At 49.5% G+C, this 22,983-nt stretch overlaps 1 protein-coding gene across 2 annotated transcripts in view; it reads left to right on the top strand.

Moving 5' to 3' along the window:
• LOC130385396 (ankyrin repeat and SAM domain-containing protein 1A-like) overlaps positions 1-22,983 on the top strand; it is a 65,581-nt gene that overhangs the window by 27,314 nt on the left and 15,284 nt on the right. The window contains exons 12-17 of one of the 2 annotated variants that reach the window (XM_056593897.1): positions 867-910; positions 2,130-2,220; positions 5,507-6,075; positions 14,823-14,879; positions 17,185-17,254; positions 21,619-21,731. In XM_056593897.1, coding sequence (XP_056449872.1) covers positions 867-910; positions 2,130-2,220; positions 5,507-6,075; positions 14,823-14,879; positions 17,185-17,254; positions 21,619-21,731 — 944 coding nt within the window. Of the gene's footprint in view, positions 1-866; positions 911-2,129; positions 2,221-5,503; positions 6,076-14,822; positions 14,880-17,184; positions 17,255-21,618; positions 21,732-22,983 lie in introns of both variants that reach the window. The other variant, XM_056593904.1, reaches the window with a different exon arrangement.

Genomic DNA, 22,983 nt, shown 5'->3' with positions numbered 1-22,983 from the left:
CTTGACCTGACTAATGAGCAGGTGGGGGTTAGAGCGTCTTTCCAAAGGGTGCTTCCAGGTAGACTGCAGACATGTCCTCTGGGAGTGGTCCCAGCCAGCCTGACCAGGAGACCATTCTGTTTATTTAAAACAAACTCAGTTTATTTCACGTACGGTACATCCACAGAGTCGTCTCCGCCCGGGCTAAATATAGTGAGCCGGAGAGCCTGTCAGACAGAGCCGCCACGTCTTCCAGCGGGCTTCCAGAGCGGCCCGGCGTGGTCAGGGCCAGCGAATGGCCCTGCATGTAATTGGATAAAGGGGATTAAATGAGCGGGCCTGTGCTGGGTCCCTGGCTGTTGATGTAGATGTCTTTAAAAGCAGCCCCAGGCTCTCGGGCTGTTGCCTCTGTCGGCCTCCGCCAGTAGAAACGTCAGCTGGCTGCTCCGGTTTGAGGTTTCCTTCCACTGATGTAATCACGGCTCCTTGTATTTGAATAAATGATGAACACCATTGGAACCAATCAGCCTAAACCCACATTGTTCCGATACCGACGGCCGCAGACAAATATTTAATGAGTCCTTTTATTTCATTGCCATTATGGTCTCCTTCTGCGGAACCTGATTTGCCAGGCGTCCGTAAAAGGGATGGTCATCTTAAGTGTTTTTATGTTAGCCAGCCATGTCTCCTCCATAAAGACTGATGTGGAACACCGCCGGCCCCCTGGGCTAGCTTCAGTCTGCTATCCGCCCCTGGCCGGTGTAAACCCAATCCCACTGACTGCTGCTGCGTTGATAATGGGGCAAATGTCTCATCATTGATTGCTATGATGTAACCCAATGCCTGCCGAGCCCATGACCTAACTCTGTTTTCTATATCGGTTTCAGAAGAGAAAAACACAGTGCACAGTTCCAACAGTGTCCTACCTCAGGTACTGATGTAGTATTAATGTTATTCTTCCGTTCATTGTTCTCGTCTTTTTGTGTGAGCCCTAAGAAAAACACAACTGTTTGCTTGCTCAAACCGTGTCACGCAGCTCGCACCGATAGATACCCCAACGTGTGTTCTCTCCGTCATATCCAGCCCTTCCTAACCCATTCTAAGTGAAGGGGGATTGGGATGGACTTACATATAGGCCCCCTCTCCTTCAGACTAACTCTTTCATTTCCCCAGACTCACTGGCTCTAGGAGGCTCATGCTATGCTAACAAGCTCACGTTCTCTACAGTGACGCCGCTCAGGACATATGCTAATAAGCTTGCATGTTTATTATTAGCATAAGCAATGCATTCATGGATGCTTCCTGAATGTGTTCTCACAGTTCAGCCCCTAATTTCTGGCCAAAAACAACCCTTCAGAAGTTTGTTTTGCTGTTAAAACTTTACCCAATGTGTAACAGTCAAAATACTTTTTTAATCATGACTATTTATGGCAATAGGTAATTAACTGGTTAACATTAAATATTTGTAGTGGCAGATCTGCTAAGAGCAAAGGGATTTGAAGCTTGTCTGGCAGATTGCCATTCAGGGCCATTGAACAAAGTAAGGGCCTGTCTACTGCCTGACAGTTTCAAATATGAAGAGTGGCCCCCCTTGTTTAGGTTGGAGCATTGCTGTTCCCTAAGACGACATCTCTCAGACCCTTCTGCGTCACTCCGCAGCCTTTTCAGACGTGACGTCTGTACCAAGCCGCGTAACTTGAGGCCTCACTCAATCTTGCCTCCGTGTTTACGAGCCCGTTATATCTATTTATGTGGCCTTCTGCATTTTATCACCCTGCTGATTTGTATTACTCCTCTCCTCCGCCCCGTAGCTGCTTAGAACTTTATGTGGCATCATGACATTCCGATTGTATCTGCTCCGAGTTATTAATATCAAAACTGTTATCGTTTTTGTTTGGTAATAAGCAACAGCGTGTGGTAAACCGTACTGCAGAGGGTTAGCCTAACCCTAACCCTATGTAGCGTTCGGATCAGAGCGCTACAGTGAATAAGATTCATTTTAGCACATTTCTCTTGCTGAAATGAAGTTGTTCACTGCAGTGCTCTTATGCTCTACTAAAGTGCTCTCTAGTGCTTTGTCGATTACCGTCTCTGTCCGCCTGTGTAACTAAAGTGTGTCTTCTTAACGCCTTCTCTCTCTGCACCTTCAGCACCGTAAAACACCCGCCCCCAACGACCAGAGACCCCCGGGACACAAGACGAAAGACAGCCTCCAGCCGCCCGGGCCCCGGGCCCCTGGAGGTCAGTGTGTGATGAGGACCTTCAAGGGCCTCGTGTTACTGTTTAATACCGGTTAACACCGGTCCACGCACTCACACACCGCCGCTGGGGGGCTGTCGTTTAGCGTGGGAGGAAGCAGAGGAAAGCTCGGGGCTTGTCGCTGTAATGAAAGCAATACGTTTAGCGGAGCTCGATTGGCTGGTTCGGATTAGTGCCGCCAGGGAATGTCTCGTTGGCGTTCCCAGGCCGCCGATCGGATTTGGCTGGTTAAGGAGCAGGTGATTGATATTCCCTGGCAGAGGAACAAGGGAGAACTGGTGGGCTGGCAACACAAAGCTAGAATTCCTTCTCTGATGCACACTCGGTACTAACCAAGACGCCTCCTCTGTGCTTGAAGTGGATCTGAACAGTTGTAAGTGGGACTTGTGAAGCGGTGAATTGGTTACGGAGTCAAGTGGCATACCGTAGACCTGCGCTTAATTCAGTATAATGAGGAAACGTGATCTGTGAGGGAATATGGAAATGAATTGTCGTCTTTATATTTGACATGGATTCAAGATATACATGGTATACTTACCTGCCTGATGGTTGCTGTGGTGGACGTGTTGGGTTTGGTTTGAACCTGGCTGTACCGTTTTGAAGTCCAACCTTTCCACAGGGATGAAGATCACCACGGGATAGCAACACTTGAAGTGGTGGTCACTGCTGAATGGAAACCTCTTGGTAGTGTTTGTACGGCCTCATGTACCCTCTTCAGTGTTTGTCCCTGACAGGGTGCAGGTTCATATCGACGGACGGACAGACAGTACATGTTGTGCGGTGGGACAGCGCTGTGAGCGGCTGTGATATGTGGGTCTGGATGAAGTCACCGGTGAAGCTCGCCGCTCACAGGGGGTGGGCCAAGAGAAACACACATGTCTCTGTGGTGACCTCACTCGTCTCACACCGGGGGGACTCTGTAGCCTCCATCTGCTGTCTTGGCGATGGTGGTGGGGGGATTGGCTCATCTGGGCGTTCACAGCCCACAGCCAGCCAAGGACAGGGTGGTGGGTGTGTTTTTGGCTCTGGTTCTGGACATGTGTACAGTGTACTCACTCACCCGTTTATAATGCGAGTGCACACACACAAACACACACGCGCACACACAACACCCACACACAGCTTTTTTTCCCAAATGAAGTGTTTAGCGATGGGGAGGGCGGGGAGGGGATGGGAGGGGAGAGTACAGGGTGGGGTCCCCAACACGCACACAAAGACACACACACTCTCTTCGCTAATGACCAGTTCAAAACTCAAAGGAACAACGAAGCCCTTACTGATCGGGCGTCTCTGCCCCTACATGGGTCCAAGTCTTTCTCAACACTTCAGCGCAAAAACAATTCCTCCGCCCCCCTCCTTTAGATGTTGTGAAATGGAGTTTGCTTTGCCAACTGCCTCCTCCTCTTCCTCTTCCTCCTGCTCTTCCTCCTCCTCCTGCTCCTCCTCTCCCTCCTCCTCTTCCCTCCTGCTCTTCCTTCTCCTCCTCCTCTCTCTCCTCCCTCCTCCTGCTGCTCCTCCTCCTCATGCTCTTCCTCCTGCTCCTCCTCTTCCTCCTCCTCCTTCTCCTCCTCTGTCTCCTCCCTCCTGCTGCTCCTCCTCCTCATGCTCTTCCTCCTCCACCTCATGCTCTTCCTCCTCCTCCTCCTCCTCCTCCTCCTGGTCACAACATCACTCTCAGCGGCTCTCTGAAGGACAGGACTATTAACTGCTGCAACAGGTCAACTGGTCTGCTGCTGCGGTGTCACTGCTCCAGATTCCCTGTCACCCAACACCCTGACCCGCACACATATGCACACTCGCACACACTCAAACACTCTCACGCATGCACACTCGCACTCGCATGCCCTCACTCACCCGAACACACACTCATTCAGTCACCACGTGACAAGTCTAATTATCAGGATTGTGGCCGAGAGGGCAGCAGATCGAGTGATCGGAATTTCCATCCCCGCTGGCCGGCTGGCTTTTAATGGACGAGGAACGAGGGAGGACGGAGGCGACGTGGACAGCTGACCGCACAGGGAACGATAACAACAACGGCGACAGCAGCAGCAGCACAGAGCCACGACACAGCAGGGCTATCAAGAGCTCAGAGCGGGCTTTAGTGGAGCCTTGAAGGTAGCAGGAGGGAAAACAAAGGACTCCCTCTGTGTCCCACTCTGTGGGCTCTCCGTCTGTGGGCGTCTCTGACGCTGGAAGAGAGGGGTTTTACTTTGTGGCAGGCAGCTACTCCGTAGGGAGGGAGGGTCTGGGGACTGGTCTGACGTGCGGGACAAGTGTGCTGCACTGCTCATAGTGGGTCATCGGCTGCTGCAGAGCCTGAAGTATCCAGCCGGGGAATGTAAGTTATTTGTCTTCTTTGGTCTTTACATTTACAATTAGGGCGTTTAGCAGACGGGCGCTTTTATCCAAAGCGACTTACAATAAGTACATTAGTCAGAAGAAAGAGAAACAATAGTGTGTCTCTGTCGGTACAGTGAAGATATTCATAGAAACAAGTGCCAAACAATTACAATTGCTAGGATAAACCGTTCGCATAACGAGGATAAGACGCTACATAATGCTTAGGATCATTTTTAAGTGGCAGGTTTTTGAATTTTGTTAAGTTTGTTAACACTGGTGTGTGTGTGGTTGGCGCGTTGGGTTTCTGCGTGTGGGGTCGGGTCTTTAAAGGGAACCCCGTGTGTTTTGACAGAGAAGGTATGAGGGCGCAGGAGCAGATGGTGTCAGTCAGTGGTGAAACACGGGGAAGGCATGTTCGGGAACACGGCCAGGGAGACGTGAGACGGCCGCAAGCTGGGCTCTGGAATTCTGTGGCCAAACTTTCGGGCTTGTCTTTCCTCCCTCTGTCTCCTCTCACTCCTTCGTCTCTGCTTTTTCTTGCTGCTCTCCCCCTGCTCCTGGTAGGAAACAATTACAGATCTGTTTTTAAGGGTGTGGGCGGCTTCCTATGAGCTGTGCTGAGGCAACACCCCCGACCCACCAAGCCGCGCACCCCACCTACCGCTCCTTCAGGGGGGAAGACCATTTCTTCTCAAAGCCCTGTCACAGACTAACCGTTTCAATTTCTCTTGCTTTCCTCCTCTCTCATCCTCTCGCTCTCTCTGTCTCTGTCTCGCGCTTGCTCTCTCTCTCTCTCTCTCTCTCTCTCTCTCTCTCTCTCTCTCTCTCTCTCTCTCTCTCTCTCTCTCTCTCTCTCTCTCTCTCTCTCTCTCTCTCTCTCTCTCTCTCTCTCTCTCTCTCTCTCTCTCTCCGGGTTCCCCAGCAGACGTCTCCCAGCCCAGCGAGGAGCAGCCAGGGGCAGGTGTCCCTGAGCAGTTCACCGGCCTGCTCCACGGCTCCTCCCCCGTCTTCGACTGCCGCGAGGAGCCTTTCCGGTTGCCGGGGGTGACGGCGACACCGACGCCGGCCAGCCAGCCTAAACCGGAGGGCAACGCGCCGGAGGCCAAAGCCCCGGAAGCAAAGCCTCCGACCAAAGCGAAGGCCCCTCCCACGGCCGCGCCAGCACCAGCGGCGGCGGCGGCGGCTACACCGTCCCCGCCCCGGCCCAACATGGCCGCCATCCTGACAGACTTTGACCCCAAAGCCATCTACGCCACTGTGAGTAAGGAGCCCCGGGACGGCGGCGGCGCCGGGGGGAGCCCCGCCGGCCGGATGCGCCCCCCCGGGGACCTGAAGCTGGCCAGGAGCCTCTCCAAGTCGGACTCGGACCTGCTGGTGTCCCCGCCCGGCGAGGAGGACGGCTGTCTGGGCAGCCGCAGCGAGTCGGTGTCCAACTGCAGCGCGGGCAAGAAGAGGCTGGAGAAGTCGCCCTCGTTCACCTCGGAGTGGGACGAGGTAAGAGCGCCGCGCTGCATTCTGGGTCGGCGTGACACTCTGGGTTTGTGCCGAGGGAAGGATCTTAAGCGATGGCTGAGCGATATGGTTAGCGTAGCGGGGTAACACCACCAGGTCCCTCTCTCTGTGGTCTCTGCAGGTCACATGACTCACTCAGGCGGGGGTCGCCAGGGAACTGTCAGAACGTTTTTGTCACTTGTCGTCCGCCCTGATGGGGTTGAGCTCAGGCCCGGTATAGAGGGTCAGGATTTACTGTGTGTGGGAGTTCTGGAGCTCAAACAAGTCAGTCCAATGTTGGATAGTAGTAATACATTTACAAAAGTCGAATAGCCAATAGTTGACTACTCTAAAAGAATTGTGTGCTACCCTGTATCCTCCACCGTATGATCAAGAACACGTGAATCCTGAACAGCGCTTACATAACAAGTGTTTCACCACGCACGCCTTCGCTGGCTATCACTCCTCCCGACCATCAATCATCACCTCCCGAACGCTGTAGACCTTATATGCCCTGTCTCACACACACACACACAGACACACACACACCGCTGCCGATCTTGTGCCAATACAATCAGAGGCGTTGGAGGAGATGTGGGCGAGGGGGACAGTGTGCAGGCGGGCTGAGATGGCGTCTCCGTGGTTCAGTCGGAGTGCATAAGCCCCGGGTACGTCAGAACACTGGCAGCAGCGGAGCCGCCTCTGATTTAAGAGCTGGTCTCACACCAACCGAGCGTGCCTCTCGAACCTGAACGCTTGATTTGATTTAAGTCGTTTTCCCGCGCCACGGTAAACGACGTGCCTGAGTGGTTTTCGCCTGGCGTTCAACATAGATCTGTGGTGGTTGTTATTGCAGGACCGAACACATCTGTAATATCAAACTATCAGCTGAGCTGTAACTCTTTCGTCTCTTGGGTTTTCCGAGTGAAAGACATGCCCTGGTTGGTATTTCTATGATGGTGATGTCATCTGTAATATTTATTAGGGATCTGGTTCACGGTGCATATTCAACACTGGTCCTGGAAGGGGAAACGCGTTGGTTGGTCGATGGAGCGGGGGACATATAAGACGGGAAGATAGAAGGGCATTCGTGGAAAGGGTAAGAGGAGAGACAACAGGGTGGAATTTGAGATGCGGAGAGTGGGACTGATCCGTAGCTCGATCCTCCCTCTAGGACCTACCCGCTCCTCTTACCAAGTTCACCCACCGTCCAGCCCCACCACCGCTCTCCCACCAGCGCTTTGCAGAGGAAAAGGTCCATAAAGCTAGTTATCAAGGTTCACACACTTTAAAGCACTTCACAGCATTCCACTCCTTTATGAGGCGGATGACCGATGATGATGGTTCACAGCAACATTGAGGATCGAAGAGGGAAAATCTATATTCCACTTGACGGACAGAAGATGAGGACTTGTCATTGATTGTGCCTGTATTGATTTGTATGGGTTTGCATCGTCCTCATCGTTAACGGATATATTGGATTACTCTCTGATTCCCTGAGGAATTTGTCATCATCGTGCCTGATTATGAAAGAAAGTACACTAAATTCATATTTTATTTTTTGATTGTGATACTATGTTCCAATTGTATAGGCCTTTCTTGCCTCTCAATTAGACAGTTATAACCTTATCACGCTACTAACTACACACACCTGGAACTCTATGTTCAGCTAAATGCAGACTGTATCTTTTTACATTATATGCTAAGTAATCTTTACTGAGTCAGTGATCTTAATATGAAACGCTCTCTGACTCACCCTCACGCACTCACAGAGGGGATTGAGTTGCCGCCCCTGTGGAGTCACTCTGTACATGACCTCATTGGCCATGGCTGACGTAGGGCTGATATGAAGTATTTTCCAGATAATAAAAAAACAGACCGGTTGTTTGAGGACTATCTCACCAGCCTTCTGGGATAACTCTGAATGCAGGGTTTAGGAAATGGTCCATTCTGAGAAGGAGGTCTTGAGGCATACGGTGATGGGTAGAGTTGATTGTTATTTAGCTCAATGCTAAGCTTCGTTGTTCATAATCAGCCACTCAGCAACTTGAAGAAGTGACTACCTATTTCAATAGGACTGCCCGCCCATTTAAAGTACCTCCCCACGCTCTGAAATAAAACCACACACACATGTTTTTAGCATGACAAACTTTTATTTTTTGGGAGTTTTTCGTTTTGGAGAGATTTTGTCTTTGGTAAGAATATATATTGACATGTCGTCTCTTATTGTTGCCGCTGTAAAGAATTGCGGTATTTAATTGGCTGTCATCAAAGCATAACTCAAATTTTATAACCAATTGTTAAAAACCCATCATGGTCGCCACTCCCTTGAAAATGTATGGGCGCAGCTTTTTGGTGACTGTAGCATTGACCTGCCCTCTCCCTGTGTCTACAATCAATGAGAGTGCAGCGTCTGAGGGCCTAGTCCCATCGGCTAATGTCCCGGTTCAGTGTTCTGCGCGGGACCTTGAGGGCTACCAAGGGGTTCACACTGGCTGTGCAATAATAAAAAAAGATGAGTTTATTCATACAAGTTAGTCTCATTGAGGCTGAGGCCTTCATTGCATCTACCTTTAAGGTATTTAGCTGACGCTTTTATCCAAAGTACCAAGTACATTTGTAAGAAGAAAGAGAAACAATATATCGAGAAAAAGGGAAACAAATAACAATCGCTAGGTTAACCCATTCCCCATATACACAAAGCTAGCTAGGATAAGGTGCTTTCAGCGTTAAGTGCTAGGACGTACAACAAACATACAATAAGGTCAAAGAGGGGTTTGGGGGTACTTCTTCATCTCACGAGGGCAGATCATCTACAGTCGTCTTACCATTAACATTTCATAGTCGTACCGGGCATGGTTTGTTTGTTTACATCGTCTCTGAGTTCAGCAGGCTTGACAGTCGCTGCTCCCCGGCTCGGGCTGCTCCTATCTCCCTCCTCGCTCGGCCTATTATCTCTTCCACTCTAATCATGCAAATACTGCCGTGTGTGTGTGTCTGGTTGTGCGACTTCAGTCGGCTAGTGCTGCCTTGCATACCAACAAGCAGGAGAAGTCTTCTTCCACTGATGATGATCATTGATGTGGTAACGCGTGGGTAGGACAATCCCACCTGTCGGTACCATGAAGCAACAGGCCTGTCCCCCTCGCTTAGTGACAAGCATCTGCTGGTCTCTTTGGACGGAGGCGTCTGCTCGGTGGCTAAATATCGTTGGTGCATGCTTGGTTTATTTCCCTGAGGAGCGTTTCCTCTCCTTGGGAATGGTGACGTACGGAGCACGGTCGTAGTGTGAGTGAGCTCCTTAGACTACGTCACAGAGGGAAAATGGCTGCTGCTCTTCACACAATGGTCTTCTCTGTATTAATATTCCCAGCGCAGTCCCCTTCTCTTGATGCTCATCAGAAGGACTCCTTGAAGGAGCTTTGTGGTGGAAAGGCTTCATTGTGTAACTCATTTGATTTAGTGCCCAGTCAATCAGCTGTAATCCGAAAATGGGTTTGGCATCGTCGTCCTAATGTATTGATTATTGAACATTTAGACGTGTCCTTTTCTCTGGGCAAACAAGGTTTGAGAGGGATATTGACTTGCATTTTGTATCTGTTGTGCTTTAGAATATTGTTGCATAGCAAGATAGGCATGCATGCATGAAATCAAATGTCTTGCCTTCATTTGATTAATTCAAGACCAAAGCAGTGCAGTACAAGTCCTGCTGCCATTCAAAGCATTAGGGACCCGATATATCTGTACTATTTATTTAATATTTATGCTGAATTATACAGATCTCCAGAGCTGTATAGTTTACCTTAATATAATTCTTATTCATGCTTTTTAGTGGGGTTTGATAAAGCAGGAATAATGTGAATAATACACAAAAATAGATTTTTTCGAGTTATCGCATCATGCGTTATTTTTAAATTTTTCCTCTGTCCAATAAAAAGAAGACCTGGCTAGGGTTAAAAATAAGAATTCACTGAGTGAATCACTGGCGTGGACGTGGTGTTCCCTATCCCCTCCTTTTGTAGGAATGGCTGTTCGATGTAAAGTGCATGTTAATTGGAGCGAACGTGGACACCAGTCTTTATTGGTTGATTGTTTTCCCTTCCCTCATTCTCCGTCTCAGCCTTCTCTGGGTTGGTGGAGTGTCCTCTTAAATGCAGGGTGCAGCAGCTTTTAGGCTACGTTCCTACAACTTGCGGATGGCTGCTTGAGAACTCTACTGAGCTCTGTGACCGTATCGACCCCCCCACACACACACACGCACACACAACACACACTGACACACACATAGACGCGCACAAACACCGTCTCTGCTTGTTCTCAAACTCTTTGTCTTTACATACATCTTATTTTTTCTCTCCATTGTTTTATTCACACATGGCCACACACACTCGCGCACACGGCGCACTCGCGCACACGGCGCGCGCACACACACACACACACACACACACACACACACACACACACACACACACACACACACACACACACACACACACACACACTGCCACAAAACAGACAGCCTGGTTCCCCAAATCGAGAGATGCATAGGCCAGGACCTCATGCAAGTCAAATCTGGTGTGTGTGCTTGGTTGTATGCGTGCGTGCGTGTGTGTCTGAGCAATTGTGAGTAAGGCGCATGCTAATGCGGGTTTGTCTCGGTCCCGGGATCAAAATGAACATGACAATCCAGGGGGCACACAGTGTGGCCCGGCAAAGCGCTGCAGCTGGGAAGAGAGAGAGAGAGAGGGGGAGGGAGAGGGGGGGGGGGGGGTCACAGGCTCATAGCCACAGCAGAGTTTCAGTGTTTTACTCTCATTTCTGGTGGTCCCTCCGTAACGCAAGCAGATCCCAGCAGCCACCATGAAGCCAGCTTTTGTGAGTATTGATTGGCTTTACGGCGTTCACTTTAACAAGCTGCAGGTCCATGGGAGCGGTTTTCACCCTGTGGAAGTGCAACAGGCAGATGAGTGTTTGGGCTGGATGCTTTCTTTTATTTCTGTTTCTTTGGTTGTTTCATTGTCATCAGTCTCTTTATAGAGCCGGTGTTTCTATTGAGCTGATCTCTTAATTTCTAAGCAACACAAATGTTTTGAGGGGCATAACATTTATTTGAGGTCTTTGATACAATGGCTTCCCTCATGGACTTGAGGTTCTTCTGAACAACTGATCCTCTGTTGCTTCTCTACCTCTGCCAGCACAGACCTTAGCAGTATGAGTCCCTGTTTCGTTTTTGTTGACGTGCTCCGTTTGTGCCCTTTTCAAACCATTTATGAGTGAATGGTTTGTGCGCTGCAGTCACCAGGGGGTCTGACCTCATGGGATGAAGGCCTCGTGTGCAGGTGTGTTTTACGCTGGTGCTTGCATCTCGGGACCTCCTAATAGAGAGAGAGAGAGAGAAAGGGAGAGCGAAAAAGACAGCGACCGAGCGAGAGAGAGAGAGAGCACAGCCCAACCACAGGAGGCACAAGGCATGCAATTCAATTCAATAAAGCTTTATTGGCATGACATTTAAATGAAAGAATGTGTCGGTAAAGCATGAAATTAAACTGAAATGAATATGTACATAAATTAGTGGATAATCCATGAAGCAAGTACACATATTTATACAAATAGATAACATACAACACATTGACTTATTGTGCAATACAAAGAAACACACACACATTGGGTTATAGACATTACTTTTCTCACCTCTTTCATTCCCTCTTTCCGTAGGGAAACATTTCTTGCTCTCTGACCGATACAAACTCTGAATACTCTTAGTCGGTCGCCCCCTGCGCTTCACCCATCATCGCCTCCTCTGGAGCGAAGGTGGCCTGTAGTGGGACAGTTGTCCTCTGAGCTCCACAGTTGTCTCGTCTGTCAGCAGGGCCGGGGAAGAGGCGGAGCGGCTTAAGTCACGAGCCAAAAATAAGAAATGTGTTTACTAATATTGCGGTGATCCACATTGGGCTTGGTGGGTGGTGCTGCTGACGCTGCGTTGTTCCGGGGGAGGATGGAGTTGTTGGCACCTGCTGCTCAGAGGAGAGGTGGGCATGTCTGGTGCCAGCCCTGCCCCCCCCCCGTCCAATAGAGCGGGAGTAGCTCTCTGGACACTCTAAGTGGCGCCCTTGGTTTCACCCTGAACAGGTTCTCTCTCCCCCACCCCACCCCCCCACACGGCCGGGACCACCTCCATGAGTTACCGGAGCTGACGTTTCACTTCTCAGGGAGACGGTGCTGGATACCCCTGGCAGGTCTTAGATCTCTGTAAACTAATAGGGGGATGCTGCTGGAGAGTAGAGGAGTTTGTGTGCGGTGTTCCTGCGTTTCCTTTTTCATTGCCATCGCACGTCTGCGGCCATCCATCCTCGTTCCCCCAGCGTGGCAGCTGTTGACCTCTGACCCCCCCTGGATGACTCGTGACCCCACTGCCCATTGTGTCCGGACGCTCTCCAAAGACCCCCCTCTCACAATGGAGCCTCCTCCACTCCTGGCTGCTTATTGACGGACATAAATGTTTGATTACCCTCTCTCTCTGTGTCCTTCTCTGTCTCTGTCCCCCTCTCTCTCTCGCTCTCGCTCTCGCTCTCTCTGTCTCTGTCTCTGTCCCTCTCTCTCTCTCTCTCGCTCTCGCTCTCACTCTCGCTCTCGCTCTCGCTCTCGCTCTCTCTCTCTCTGTCTCCTTCTCTGTCTGTCTGTTTCTCTGTCTCTGTCTCACTCTTTCTTTCTCTATCTTTCTGAATATCTGAAAAGACTTTCTGTTATATTTAGACATAAACCTTGAGAGCTCTTTGCTCTGTATGCGTTTCTCCTTGATCGAATCACCGGGCACAATTGTCGTTAAAAGGTATTAACCCCTTCCTGCCCGCGAGGCTCAGTGTTTGAATGGAAGCACTTTGCTCCCTAGAAAGAAACGATTGGAAGAGGTTATGCTGCCCCTGCACTGATTCGTTGCCGGGCACAGGGAATAGGCTATTAGCATTTTAGTATTTTCTGCAATATATACACACATACACACACCCACGCCCATGCTCAAGGTGTTGTTCGAGACTCAGCACAGTAGTTTTTATAGAGGAAGCACTAACTGGCTGTAAACATAGCTTTAGCAATGGTGCGAAGGACCTTAACTTTAGCTAGAACGTCCGCTGTTTTGTTGCCTCATTCTTCATCTGCTTTAGGAGAGACGGGACCAACGGCGGCGGGGGAATGGGTTAGCACGGACATCTCCATGGATGTCGTGTTGATTATCACCATTGTGTCTCATTACTCTGAGCTGGCGTCTGTCTCCTGGGGAGATCGAACCGCGGTTCAGAGGTTATGCGGCCACGCTTTCATGGGAGTGGAACATGGCTGCACCCTCATTATCAGACCGAGAACAACAGCTCTGTGTGAGACCACTGCAAACTAACTCGATTAAGTAAACGGCCGAGCGAACACTCTTCGTTCAGCGGGGGGTGAAATGGTTTAGGTTTGACTAGCTACATTCTAAGTGATGGTACATTATTTTTGGTATTTGCGGGAGATGATCTGAGGCAGGGCAGAATAAACGTGCAGTAGTTGGGCAGATCTAGTATTCTAGAATTCCAGTATTCAGTATTCCAGTATTATACGCCAGTATTCTTGAATTTCTATCTATGCCTCTTCCTCAGTCATATTTGAGTTGGATAGTGGACAGCTACCCATTCGTATTGTTTTTACAAGAACAGCCTGTGCCTTCATGCTCTCTACAGGGTTGGTTTGGTACAAACACAGAATGGAAATCTTTCCTTATGTAAGCAACAAGTAACAGAATATGTTTAATCACCTCTAAATCCACACATTGATCATTCACACTTCCATTTGAAATCTTCGATTATACCGATTTCAGCTATGTTTTCAACCTCTCCAACTAAATGATAATATTTGCAATAGCCTGTGAAGGACTGTTAATACCAAATGAGCTGACTATAGGTGCGCAAACATTTGCCTAAATGTTCATCATTAATATTTTGTCCGACCGTGTGCACGCACACACAACCATATTTTCCAACTCTGTACTCTATGGATCCTTCAACCCTGCACTAGATGAGATCACTTTCAAACTTAAGTTTCAAGTTGAGTGTTGAGTTGTGGGATGCGCAGCACATGGTGCAGACAGCTGAAGGTTGTGTCTCTCAGAGTTAGACAGCAGAGGTGGGTGTGTGTGACTCACCTGCCATCCATCCTATGCGCAGAATCCTAATCGACAGCATTTGATTCATTACAGCATTGCTAAAGAAAAAAATAACTTTGAACACACATACACACACACACACACACACACAGGGTTGAGGTATATTCCTCTTGGGTACAAATCTGGATTACATTTACATTGAATGTATGGAATGGAAAGGGAGCGGCCATGTGAAGATAATGTTTCCTGTGCGGAGCACTCTAGATGGTTTGAGGAAGATTCAGGGTGACGTTTTCTCTTTTATTTTTTGTCTGTTTAAAATGGTTTTGATCTCATCTTTCCTTTAATGTGCTCCTCGACACCTTGGAGTACACTTAGAACATTCTCCACCTCACTCAGCGGTCGTACCATCGATATACATCTGTGTCCATTAGCGCTAGACTACGTTCGATTTTGATTTAATATCTCTTAGATACAGCACACACACACTCACACTCCCACTCTCTCTCTATAAATCACAAAGGCTGGTTCCAAGACAGTAGTTGGCACTTTCCTCCTTACAACTGAGAAACCGAATAGCAATAATACTACAAACCCCCTAAACCCTTTCTTTCAGCAGACCCTCATGGCCCCCCCCATCTTACGGCCACGGCGATCAAATTCTGTTGACAGTGTAAGATGGAATCTTTATACAACATTATCTCCTCTGGTACCTCTGGGATTGGGCCTGTCCTGTTCTCCTTTGAAAGCAGACGCCGGAAATATTTCAAGATCTGATAAGCTGTTCTTTGGAATGCGGAAAACTCTTGGGTTCTTATATTATTTTTTTATTCTCTTCAATGGCTTTAAATGCAAACTTTGGGATTTCCATCCTGGCCCTTATTTTCAGAATCCTTTTAAAACTGGTCCTGCGTTGCCATGGGGCGAGAACGTTGCAGCGTGATACCCGGAAACGGGTTGAAATGTAATCTTTTGGGGGGCGATTTCGCCCCGTCTATGTACCTCCTCTGGGAGTGCTGCTCCTGCCACTGACAGCTCAGATTGTATCCTCATATGGTGGAAAGGATCCCAAAGAGAAATCAAACACGTTTCTTTACCATTCGCTTGATCTGATCCGTTTGTTATTATGTCCAACCAAGTCTCCCTCAAGGAGAAGTCTCTCTGGAACCTCATTGTTGCAGGATATTTCCCTTATAGACATTACAATCTCAACTCTCCTCAGCCCCAATGCTTTAGGTAACACTTAATAACTAGGCATTCTGAAGTCCAACACATCGCACTCTCCTCTCTCCAGGTCTCACTAACATTCACACATATCTCTTCTTGCATCAACTCAACTCTCCCGAGACTTCTCCTGGAGAGAGGCTTAGTTGGACCCAATAACAAACAACCGGATCAAGCGAAAGGATAACACATTTTATTTCTCTGTAGGGATCCTGATCCTAATCTGAGCCTGTCTGTGACAAAAACAAGCACATTTATAGGAAATACATTGACGGGAGGTAATTGCCACAAAGGGTGACATTACAGCCTGCTTTTGGGGGGGGGGGACGGGGGGGGGGACGCTTAAAGCGCTTAATTGTGAAACCGTTTAAAAAACTGTCCCTTGGACCACAAAATTATCTGAAAATAGGGTCCTGGTTGAAAAAAAGTAGTCCTTTAAATGAATGCATGAATTTTAATAACATTCTCTGCTTCTACTACTACTTCTACTTATCCTAGCATTCATTCATTCTATGAGCACTTCAGAATTATAATTACCTGTTGCTCTCTTGATGAAGATGCGTTGTCCTTTATCTAAGGTGTTTACACCGAATATATAACTTACAAAATGTAAAAGTACTAAGAGTTGCAAATAATTATTAAAATTTTCTTAATTCAGAGGTTCATAGAGCAACTTTTATCTTAAGTATCTAGTACAGGTCCTAGGTCCACAATGGAATGATGGATTGGTCATCTCATCCATACTTCTATTTTATGCACACACTTTAAAAAAGTAGACATGGGCTGTCTAACATGACCAATAATCCATCTTGCACATTTTTTCTTTAAAGCCCTCGCCCATATTTCACAAGGATATGATACATTGGGACAGTGACTGATGATGTGATTTAAAAAAACACAATGAAATCACTGCCAGTTTTTGTAACCATCATTTTTTTTTGTCTGTGTGTGGCAGTACTATCTGCAGAATAACACACAAACACACAGATACACACACACTGCTGAATTGAATTGGCAGGATAATCCTTCTGTGTCACTGTGTGTGACGGGTGTAATATCACTACTGTGGGGATCTGCTGCCTCAGAGTGTTCAGGGAGTAATGCTGTGTGTGTGAGTCAGTGAGTGAGTGAGCGTGTGCATGTGTATGTGTCTATGTTTGAGTGTGTGTGCATGCTCCATTGGTGATGGTTACTGGGAATCAATAGTAGGTGACCGGTAGATGTAGAATGCATGATCTATACTGGTGGATGGCATGATGGTTGGGGAGCCTCTGGGCCTGTCTTCACTACGTTTCACTTTTCACTCTGATAAAAGCCTCCATTTTTATTAACAATGAGATTGGGACACGTTTTTCCCAACAGTGTTGGAATGATCTTCAACTGATGCAATTATCCCAACCAGAACTAGAGGCACTTTTGGTCTTTTTCTGTTCTCTATACACTTTATGTGCTGTCATCAATTTCCTAGCAGTTTTATTTTGCAATCATGTAAAACAAATCTGACACCTGGAGGCATGCGTAAATTGCCACCGTTTTGATTGCAGACACATTCATCATTTATAAAGGTAAATCTGAACACATTTCCTGCCCCAGTGGCTTTATCGGATATTTGTCTCAAACTGTTAACTGATTCGCCGTCAGCATTGAGAAACTTTTTATAATTTACTTCTAATAATGTATCCTAACTGGCCTTTTTTGTGATGTAGAAATGCACATTCCACTTTCTGATTCCGTGCGTCTCCTCTCGTCCTCAGATCGAGAAGATCATGACACTAATCGGAGCAGGCATCGATTTCACCAGAGACCAGCAGTACACAACGCCAGGTACAGTACGCCGTCGCCATTCACTGTGTAATGAGTAACTATCCAATCACTTCGCTGCACATCGTCTCCATCCATGCGGGGTCACTAATGCTGACCCTTTACCCCAAATTACTTTCATCGTCCACTGTCGAGAATTCCCTCGTGGGCATGCTACGATTATTAATCTGAACCAATCGTACAAATACAACTCCGATATTTGTTGCTCAGGACTCAGCCTCGGTGCTTTCCTGACCCATTGTATAACATAACTCTTTCATTCATGTAAAAGCTTTTTCTTTTGGTAGCGGTGCAGGTCTAGTGCAGCAGCACGCGTGTCTGTGTGTCCTCGTTGTATGTGGGGCGGATGCCACTGTCAGGTTCACTCCAACCACCAGAGCCTCTCCAGTCACCCGATCTCCTTGTTTATTCTGCGGTTGCTCATGTTATGGAATCCACCCTACGCCCCCACCCCTACCCTCATCCCCCCAGCACCATGTGTAAACCATCCTCCCACCTCACCGCCCTCCACCCTCCCTTGGTATTCATCCTATCTGGGCGGTGGCAGGAAGACATGGGGCGGCTCGGCCAGTAAGTGAGCACATGACTCGAGACCTGGAATAGCCGCCGTGCGTAAAGACAGACGGACGGACGCTCGCGGAGCTGAGCTGATAATAGAGCTATCACCTTATCAGTTGGGTCTAGTTCTTCTGTCCTTTTTTTTTTTTTTAAAGGGACGGGCGTGAGGAGGGGATCAATATGACATCCGTATTATGTCTGATGCGTTTTGTATCTTAGAACTGCGTACCTGAGAAGTGGTTGGTCCGTCGGTGACCTGTCCTCTTTATATGGGTCCGGAGAGGGAGAGAGGGATGGGGATGGAAAGAGAGAGGGAGGGGGAGAGAGAGAGGGAGGGAGAGAGAGAGAGGGGGAAGGAGAGAGGGAGGGGGAGGGAGGGGGGAGAGAGGGGGACAGAGTAGGAGAAGAGAGGCAGGGGGAGGGAGGGGGGGGAGAGAGAGAGGGGATCGGAGGAGGAGAAGAGAGGCAGGGGGAGGGAGGGGGGGGGGAGAGGCAGGGGGGGGGAGGGGGAGAAGAGAGGCAGGGGCAGGGAGAGAGGGAGGGGGGAGAGAGGCAGGGGGAGGGAGGGGGAGGAGAGAGAGAGAGAGGGGGACAGAGGGAGTCGGGGAGAGAGAGGTTTTGTGTCCTCATTTAAAGTTCCAGTGCGGGTTGTGTTCTCTGAAGCGAGGCGGAGACACGACCGCCAGCAGCATAACAATACGTTCACATCTGCGCCGCCGCGATACCGCGCTCCATTTTGGGTTTAGTGCATTGGATGTGTCAATAATGGCCTGGCCTGTGTTGTGTTTTCTTGTCTGTGAATGGAGCCTTGAATACGGAACAGTGAGTCAGAGGATCTGCTGTAGAAAAGTGCCGTTGTAGTTGTTGTTGTTGTTGTAGTTGTAGTTGTTGTAGTGTATCGCTCTGCAATAGCTTGTGTCCCCCACCTGTCCTTAAGCTTGATGGATGGTCACCAGAGGCCCCCCCCCTCTCCCCCTCTCCCCATCTCCCCCTGACTGCATCGGTCAACCAGAACCAGAATCGACCGCACATGCTGTCAGCGATACACCCCTGCCATTACCCCCCCACCCCTCACTGTCTCCGACACAGTACATAACCTCGCCCTGCTAAACACAAGCCCCCCGGGTTAAATATGAACCGGCGTGTCAGGGGGGGAGATGAGCTCACATGACCTTGTGTGGCCGAGACCACCGCGTTAAACCGGACCCCCACACGGCCACACCAACACCCACCCCCAGGCTAGCTTCTTATTTTGCGTCTGGTTTTTTGAGCATGCGGCACAAGCCAGGACCCAATAGCATCCCCCCCCCACACAGCTCCATCTCCATCAGGGTAAGGGCCCTGCCGGCAGACTCCCTCCAGGGGGCCCATCATCCTGTCCATCCATCCATCCAGTCCGAGGCGCCCACAGGGAGGAGAGAGCGAAGTCATTCCCTTCCGTCTTCTGTCGAGCGGTGGGCCGGGCTGTTTCTCTGCGTGCCTTCCGTCCCCCACACTCCTTCCAGGACATTTTCTGATACAATAGGGTTTATTTTTTGTGGGGTGTTGGGTTTGGGTGAGGCTGATAAGAAGTTACTTATCTACAGTGTGACGAGGGGAAAGGGAAACGGTGGGAGACAATAGACAAAATCATTTATCTCAGCGTGACGGAGGAGCGGGTTCCACACAAAGAGCAGCCACCAAGCAGTGTCTCTGGAAGGGCGAACGAGGGGGAGAGAGGGTGTGTGTGTGTGTGTGTGTGTGTGTGTGTGTGGCATAAAGATTTATGCCACACAAAGGGGTAGGTAGGTAGGGTGAGTGAGAGAGAAAAAGAGGGTTAGAAGTGAAGGGGGCGACAGAGAGAGGGCGGCTGGGGAAAAAGAGTGGGGGAGGTTGGGAACGAGGTGTGAGGGAGGGTTAAGTGAGCGAGGGAGGGAGAGAGGTGTGTGGGAGGGCGGGGTAAGGGAGAGAGAGAGACAAGAGGGAGGGAGGGAGGGAGGGTGTGAGGAGAGTGGCGGGGGAGATAGTGAGAGAGGAGGGGAGAGAGGGAAAGAAAGAGCAAGTGAGGGACAGAGAAAAAAAAAAAAAGAGAGAGTGATAGAGAGAGAGAGAGAGGGGGAGGGAGAAGGGAGAAGCAGAATGCGCGCTGTAGCTTCCTGGTCGTTCAGGACAATAGGAGGATGCCGTCCCAGCATCTCTTGCCTCGGCTCTTTTCTCCCTTAGCGCGGGGAACCGGAGGAGCACATGGGCGCTAGTCCCATCTCTGGAGGGAACTTCCACTACCACTAATACAGACATCCCTGCCCCCGGGGGAACCGGATGAGGCTGAGACAGAGGGAGGCAGACGGAGACAGAGGGAGGCAGACGGCACCTCCTGGGGGACTTTGAGCTCTCTGGAGTTGAGCTCAGAGTTCAGCCCTGGGTTGAGTTGTCCTGAAGAGCTCCTTGAAGAAGCCGCTCTGGGCACGCTTGAAGAAGCCGCTCTGAGCTCCTTGAAGAAGCCGCTCTGGGCACGCTTTCCACTTTCTCTCTGGATCTTTCTTTTGCTACGGAGTATGGGATGCAGAACACCGTCACCGGGGTGTGACGGCCACCCCAGGAGCAGGACGAGTGTGTGTGTGGGCCTGCATGTGTGCGTGTGTGTGTGTCTTCAGATTACATTGGGCAGGTGAAGCGTGAGAGGGCCCGGAGAAAAATACTCAAAGGACAGACGACCTTAGCTTTATTCTGTTATTGTTTTATTGTGTTCACCTGTTTCTGACCTGAATGCTACTTTGGCTTGATTTATTTTTTAATATTTTATGCTGATTGGATTTTGAAGGATAATTGACTGATTAAATATCCTTTAATCGGTCATTTAGTCATTGGCTGTGCAGCTGCTGCTGGGTTGTGACAGTGTTGAAATTTTTGTGACGTGCGAGTCTACTGCTTGTGATTAATCAGTGGGAGCTTAGCCGGTTCCATCCTCTGTGGGCACGACTGCCTTTCCTCCGTTCTGCTGCCTGCTTTACGAACACTTGTGTGCTCAGGTGGGAGAATCCTGTCTGGAGTTAAAGAGTATGTCTGTGTGTGTGTTTCTGTGTGTGTATGTGTGAGTGTGTCTAACATCCTAACAGACTACGCAGGAGCTGTGAGTTGAGGGGGAACCCTGTTATGGTGATTATTACACATCTGTATCTTGGATTGCTGCTACTTACAAGATCTAAGAATCTGCACACTTTTGCGCTCATCGAATGGATGGACTTAACTGGACTTTAATAAGGATATATATACGCCGTTCAGCAAAGCTCCTGTTTGGACCGCATTGGACTCAAAAATGTCATTTTTAAAGTTTTGGATTTAGTTTTTACCCTGGTTCTCTCTTTCAACCATGCGCTGGACAATGGCTACCAGACTACAGTAGTCTAGATTGTGTTTAAGCAGGCAGCAAACCAGCTTTCAAATATTGGTCCAATCGCCCTCTCCTCCGCAGAGCGACGGACGGACAGACGGAGGGAGGGAGGGAGGGAGGGAGGGAAGGAGGGAGGGAGGGAGGGAGGAAGGAGGCAGGGTAGGTAAGTCGGCTGCAGTTCGACAGCCGCCACCACCACCATCGACCCCCCCCCCCCCCCCCCCCCCCCCCTTGTTTCGCTCTAACCTCGGGTGGGCCCCCCGTCTCCGGGAGCCGCCCCAGAGAGGGACCCTGTCTCCCCTGGCCTCCTGCTGCTGGGGCGTCCCGCGGCTGTGCTGGCCCAGGATGATGTGGCAGTGCCACGTGTCGTCCTCCCAGTGCCGCTGCTACCGCCGCCGGGGCTTCTCCTTGCTGAAGCGCTTCCCTCCCCTGTCTGCAGGCGCCGCCGGCCGCCTGCTGGAGCAGCCCGTGGGGGACTGGCTGGAGCACGTGGGGCTGCCGCAGTACGAGAGCAAGCTGCTGCTCAACGGCTTCGACGACCTGCACTACATGGTGAGCGGCGCCGCCGGGGTCCCTCCCCCTCCCTGTTCTCCTCTTCTCCTCCTCCTTCTCCTTCTCCTCCTTCTCCTTCTCCTCCTCCTCCTCCTCCTCAATACTTTTTCCCAAAACCTCAACACAAAAGTCCCTGCAGTGAAACCAGGTCCCTTTTATCTGGATTGTTTGTGAAAACGTTCCAGTTTTCTCTGTTCAAATTCCTATTTATCTTTTAATTCTCTTGAAAACACAATCACACTTGAAAATAAATAATGCATCTATTTATACCTCAGAACATCATGATATGGTCTTTCTTTTTTATTCCCCATGAATCTTAAGTATTAATACTCTTTGGCAAAACAGGTGTGTGCGTTGCACATGCACATGCACATGCACACGCACACGCACACATAGAGCGATAGCGTGCCCTTCCTTCCAGTCACCTGTGATCTATGTGTTCCCTAAACGAAGGTGGCCACCTCAGCCCCTGAGAGTGTGAGACGCTATTGTTGGAGCCGGCAAGGTCACGGTGCCCCATAACACCACCTGCTGTTACACCTCTGTGATTCAGCCCGCTCCCCCTTGCCATTGTTTCTACAAAGCAGGCCTTTGGTAACGAGGATGGATGGGGGGAGAGAACGGCTGGCCACAGCTGGCCGGGCCAATCCACAGAATCCTGCTTCTAAATAAGACATCTGTGGCTGTGTGTCACGCGCCGAGAGCTCTACTCTGCCTTCTCACCGGCTCGCCTCACACACCTCTCTCTACCAGCCTGCTAATGACGTGCACCGATGCGGGAGCACTCATGCTCGGTGAGGGTGTTAAGGCCTTTTAGAGAACTCAGAAGAGGAGTGAGAGGCTGTTTAGTGTGGGGAACAACCACAGGCTGGTTGGCACTGTTTAGGAGCCCCTTTGGTTTCAGTGGACCATCAATCACCCACATAAAAACCACCTTCTTGACAACTTTATCTCTTTCCCGTTTCTCGCCAAAAGTGAAGGTCGTGGTTGTTGTTTTTATTTATTAAATTGGGCAAACCGTATAATAATGCACGTAGCTATGCAAAATCCTTTTGAGTCTGACCTTCTGCAGTTTAGTTTGTTTGTAAGCGTTGTCTAATTACTGTCTGTCATGGCCGTTGTAGCCGATAACAACACGGATATCCTAATCAATATCATGTAAATATGGTTATTGATTATTATTTTGAGATCGTTTTCTGTATTCTTCGGTCTTCGTGGCCCCGAAGGGTCCGGGCTCTCTGGGGGGAAGGGG

This window comes from Gadus chalcogrammus, chromosome 1 (assembly GCF_026213295.1).
Source record: "Gadus chalcogrammus isolate NIFS_2021 chromosome 1, NIFS_Gcha_1.0, whole genome shotgun sequence".
Taxonomy (NCBI): domain Eukaryota; kingdom Metazoa; phylum Chordata; class Actinopteri; order Gadiformes; family Gadidae; genus Gadus; species Gadus chalcogrammus.
The sequence above is the reverse complement of the archived record's forward strand: the minus strand, read 5'-3'. Positions and strand labels throughout refer to the sequence as shown.